This window comes from Clupea harengus, chromosome 3, assembly GCF_900700415.2.
Source record: "Clupea harengus chromosome 3, Ch_v2.0.2, whole genome shotgun sequence".
Classification (NCBI taxonomy): Eukaryota; Metazoa; Chordata; class Actinopteri; order Clupeiformes; family Clupeidae; genus Clupea; species Clupea harengus.
In genome coordinates this window covers 12,627,444-12,632,443 of record NC_045154.1, presented here as the reverse complement: position 1 = coordinate 12,632,443, position 5,000 = coordinate 12,627,444, and the positions used below count along the sequence as shown (strand labels likewise).

At 48.9% G+C, this 5,000-nt stretch overlaps 1 protein-coding gene across 1 annotated transcript in view; it reads left to right on the top strand.

The window, feature by feature from the left end:
* Positions 1-5,000, top strand: part of iqsec3b (IQ motif and Sec7 domain ArfGEF 3b) — a 61,400-nt gene that overhangs the window by 19,074 nt on the left and 37,326 nt on the right. The window contains exons 4-5 of the mRNA XM_042707417.1: positions 2,862-3,170; positions 4,432-5,000. The exon at positions 4,432-5,000 is cut by the window's right edge and continues 87 nt beyond it. Coding sequence (XP_042563351.1) covers positions 2,862-3,170; positions 4,432-5,000 — 878 coding nt within the window. The remainder of the gene's footprint in view (positions 1-2,861; positions 3,171-4,431) is intronic.

Sequence of the window (5,000 nt, the reverse complement as noted above, 5' to 3'; positions counted from 1 at the left end):
TATGATTGGATAGGATAGAGTTGAATGGAAGGATATGATTGGATAGGATAGGGTTGTATGGAAGGATATGAATGGATATGGTGTGACAGGTTAGGATATGATGGATAGGGGGTGTGACGTGTGTGACGGGTTATGATAGAATTGGATCAGACTGGGATAGCCAGCGATATCCACAGTATAGTGTAGAATAGAATAAAATAGAATAAAATAAAATAAAATAAAATAAAATAAAATAGGATAGGATAGAATAGGATAGAATAAAATAAAATAAAATAAAATAAAATAGGATAGGATAGGATAGAATAGGATAGAATAGAATAGAATAGAGTAGAGTAGAATAGAATAGAATAAAATAAAATAAAATAAAATTAAATGAAATAAAATAGAGTAGAATAAAATATAATAGAACACAATAAAATAGAATAGAATACAATAAAATAGAATAGAATAAAATAGACTAGAGTAGAATAAAATAGACTAGAGTAGAATAAAATAGAATAGGATAGGATAAGATAGAATAGAATAGAATAGAATAGAATAGGATAGAATAGAAAAGAATAGATTAGAATAGGATATGAGAGCATTAGATAGATTAGGGCGATAGAATGGAACAGGACAGGATTGGGCAGAGGTATAGAATAGCACTGTGGGATTGTGGGATAGGATTTCATAGGATGGATAGCATATAATAGTTTAATAGAAATGTGAGATATCCTCCTTAAATACCCTTCTATGCAAAGAGAGGGGGAGGAGAACGCTACTAGTACCATTCAGTTACTCCGTTCCTCACGTCTTTCAAACACACACAGACAAACACACACCCACACTCTCTCTCACACACACACACACACACACACACACATAGACACACACACACACACACACAAACACAGAGACACACACACACACACACACCATCTCTTCTTTGTGCCTGGTGGAGTGCGCTGTAGGCTTGATTGATGGCACAGTCTGCTATTGTTAGTGTCGCTCGTGCAGGCCGTCATTAACATGGGCAGAGACACACACACACACACACACACACACACACAGTCTGCTATTGTTAGTGTCGCTCGTGCAGGCCGTCATTAACATGGGCAGAGACCGTTCCCGATTTAGAAGCCAAGGCCTTTGATGACACACACACACACACACACACACACACCACTAAAGGCTGACTGAAGTGGGGAGCGCTTTGTGTGATAGGTAATATTCAACGTAAACACGGCTGTTGTCTAATTTTGGGAGGGAGGCTTTGAAAGTCATCTGGGAGTTCTATTGTCATGAGTCCTGGTTCTGCGGAGAGACGGAACACACACACACACACACACACACACACACACACACACACTGCTTTGATTCTCCAGCCGCGCCCGCCGGGGAGGGAACCATGAGACGCCGCACTGAGGGATTGTGGGATTGTGGGATGTTTTGATCTGACTGGATGCTCACAGGGATTGAAAGCAGTGTTTGTAACTATAAATATTCTTTTGATGACATCAATTATAGAACTGTGAAAGCTTTGTGTAAATGTATAATTGACTCAAGAGCACTACTGTCTATTATTATATGGCAACGACAGTACGAGCGTTCTGTTTGGCTAATGGGTAGTCGTGCCAGCCGCGTATTGCCCTCCTCACCGGTCAATACGGATCCGTAGTGCCCTCTGACGACATTTTCAAAATGAGCGAAAGCCATCAGTCTGAGTTTTACTATCCAGACGAAAATGAACAGCCACGAGGAAATTCAGAAGAAGCAAAGATTCGTATTGAAAGTGATGAAGACTAGAAACTATAGTTTGAATCACTTGTGTTGTTACTTTACTATAAATTAAAGCCATTTTAGCTGAGCCGTGTTGTCCGTTTTCTATTGATCATTGTAACTTGAAATTAACATTGTGTCGTGAGAAGACTTGAGAGCTCAACAAAACGACATGTTTTCTATTTACGATTACCATTTCTTTTTATTTACATAATGAAAGGAGCTAAAAATGCCATATAATAAACAACTTACTAACCTCGACCGTTCGGTTATGCCGGGAAATATCAAGCTTTGGCGTATCAACCTCGCTATGGCTTGGCCGATACGTTAAAGCCTCAGTTTGATATTTCCCGGCATGACCTCACTCTCGGTTAGTAAGTAGTTAGTATCAAGTTACTTAAATCAGTACAATTCACTTATACAGTAATTGAGCCGGTGATTTGATTTGATTTGACTTTCCTCCGACTAAAGCTGTTTCTAAAAGGATTATACATTTGATCAGATGCTAAATCTCTTCTTACCTCCATTCTCTGCCTCCCCTTCTCTCTCTCCCCTTCTCTCCCTCCTCCTCTCCCCTTCTCTAATCTTTTCCACTGTCGCACCCTCTCTCTTCTCCTCTCTCCCTCACTCTCTCCCCCTCTCTCCCTTTCTCTCCCCTTTTTCTAATCTTTTCAACTGTCTCTACCTCTCTCTCCTCCTCTCTCTCCTCTCCCTCTCCTCCTCTCTCTCCTCCTCTCTCTCTCCTCTCTCTCCTCCTCTCCCTCTCTCTCTCCTGTCTCCTCCTCTCCCTCTCTCTCCTCCTCTCCCTCTCTCTCCTCCTCTCTCCTCTCTCTCCTCCTCTCTCCTCTCTCCTCTCTCTCCCCCTCTCTCTCTCCTCTCTCTCCCTCCCCCTCTCTCTCCCTCTCTCTCCCTCTCTCTCCCTCTCTCTCCTCTCTCTCCCTCCCACTTCTCTCTCCCTCTCTCTCCTCTCTCTCTCCTCTCTCTCCCCCTCTCTCTCCTCCTCTCTCTCCCTCTCTCTCCTCTCTCTCTCCTCTCTCTCCTCCTCTCTGTAATCTCCTCTCTCCCTCTCTCTCCTCCTCTCTTCTCCTCTTCCCTGGCTGTAGATGGATGACCTGGAGCGTAAGTACGGGGGTCCGTTGATCGCGCGCCGCGCGGCCCGGAAGATCCAGACAGCATTCCGGCAGTACCAGCTCAGCCGTAACTACGAGAAGATCCGGACCTCCATGTCGGAGCGGCGGGAGCCGCGGCGCATGTCCGTGCGACGCATGCGTCTCTCCCGGGACGGCTTCTCCGCCGAGCAGGCCCTCATGGAGGGGTGTAAGCTCATGGGCATCCCCCTCACACACTCCGCCTCCGCCCCCGCATGCAGCCAGGGCACACTCACCAACCTGGAGGACACCTTCACTGAACAGGTCACTCACACACACACACACACACACACACACACACACACACACACACACACACACACACTGTGGCTGCCCAGCTCTCAAAAGGACGCAACCAGGGAATTTCTAAAAGCATGTTCTTTATTAAGTCTTTAAATTACAAACAAAGGTATTCAAATATAACCGAAAATGGGGTAAACCCTCCGGCTTGCACCCAGTGCAACCGGCACCTTCCCCTCTGTCTCTCTCCCTCGTCAGCCCTTCTTACTGACTGTTTTAAAGTCTTTGTCTGACTAGTTGGCACTGATCAGCAACTAGTCAGACAATCTACACCTGTGTGTCCAATTAGGGAATGGCCCGACCTGCCTAGTCCCCAGAACACCTCCCCAGGGTCCTAAAGCCTGCCCTGTATAGTCCTAGTAAGGGAAATCAGCCATGTTTAAACTAAGTGGGAGCCCAAGAGCAGCTTGGGCTACCACAACACACACACACACACACACACACACACACACACACACACACTCACATTCACACTCACACACACTCATACACACAAACACTCACACACACACACACAGACACACACACACACACACTCACACACACCAAACACACACACACACACACACACACACTCACACACACACACACACACGCACACACTCACACACACACACACACACACACACACACACACACACTCACACATACACACACACACACACTGTGTGTAGTCATAAGGTAGAAAGTAGGGAACATACACAAAGGCACATTTTTCCTACAGGTAGCTATCGGGTGACAATCAGGTAACACACACACACCTGGACGACCGGTAGCTATCGGGTGACAATCAGGTAACACACACACCTGGACGACCGGTAGCTATCGGGTGACAATCAGGTAACACACACACACACACACCTGGACGACCGGTAGCTATCGGGTGACAATCAGGTAACACACACACACACACACACCTGTACTACAGGTGGCCATTCTACATGAAGACACACACACACACACACACACACCTGGACTACAGGTGGCCATTCTACATGAAGACACACACACACACACACACACACACCTGGACTACAGGTGACCATTCTACATGAAGACACACACACACACACACACACACACACACACACACACACACACACCTGGACTACAGGTGGCCATTCTACATGAAAACAGACTGAAGCGAGCGCTGTAGCTGTGCCCTGATGACTCAGGTGTGTGTGTGTGTGTCTGTGTGTGTGTGTGTGTGTGTGTGTCCCCGCAGGTGCAGTCTCTGGCCCGCTCCATCGACGAGGCTCTGAGCAGCTGGTCCACGGTGGGGGGGCTGTCTGGGGAGGGCGATGGAGACGGAGTGGCTGACGGGGGCGGGGGTCGGGGCGAGGGTCCGCTGGTGGACCCCCCCTGCATGAGAGAGAACCTGCCCCGCAGCGCCAGCAAGCTCATGCTGGCCTTCCGCGACGTCACGGTGCAGATCGACAACCGCAACTACCGCCTCTCCTCCTCCGCCGTGCTGGAGTCCGTGGCCCTCGGCAGCACCAGCAGACCAGAGCACAGCGCCCCCCAGGGGCCAGCGCCAGAGGCGGCAGGCGGCAGCGTCAGCGGAGGGGTCCAATCAGAGAGTGAGCCCGACTTCCCCGCCCCCCCGTCTCGAGAGGAGATGGAGGAGGAGGAGGGGGTGGACGGAGAGCCGCCGGGGATCGAGGCGGAGGTGGGGAGGTGCGGAGGAGGAGGAGGCAGCAGGAGGCCCAGCCAGACGCGGCCCGAGGGGGTGGAGAACAGCACGTCCACGCCCGGCCAATCAGAGACCATGGTCCTCTCTCTGCCCCGCCCACA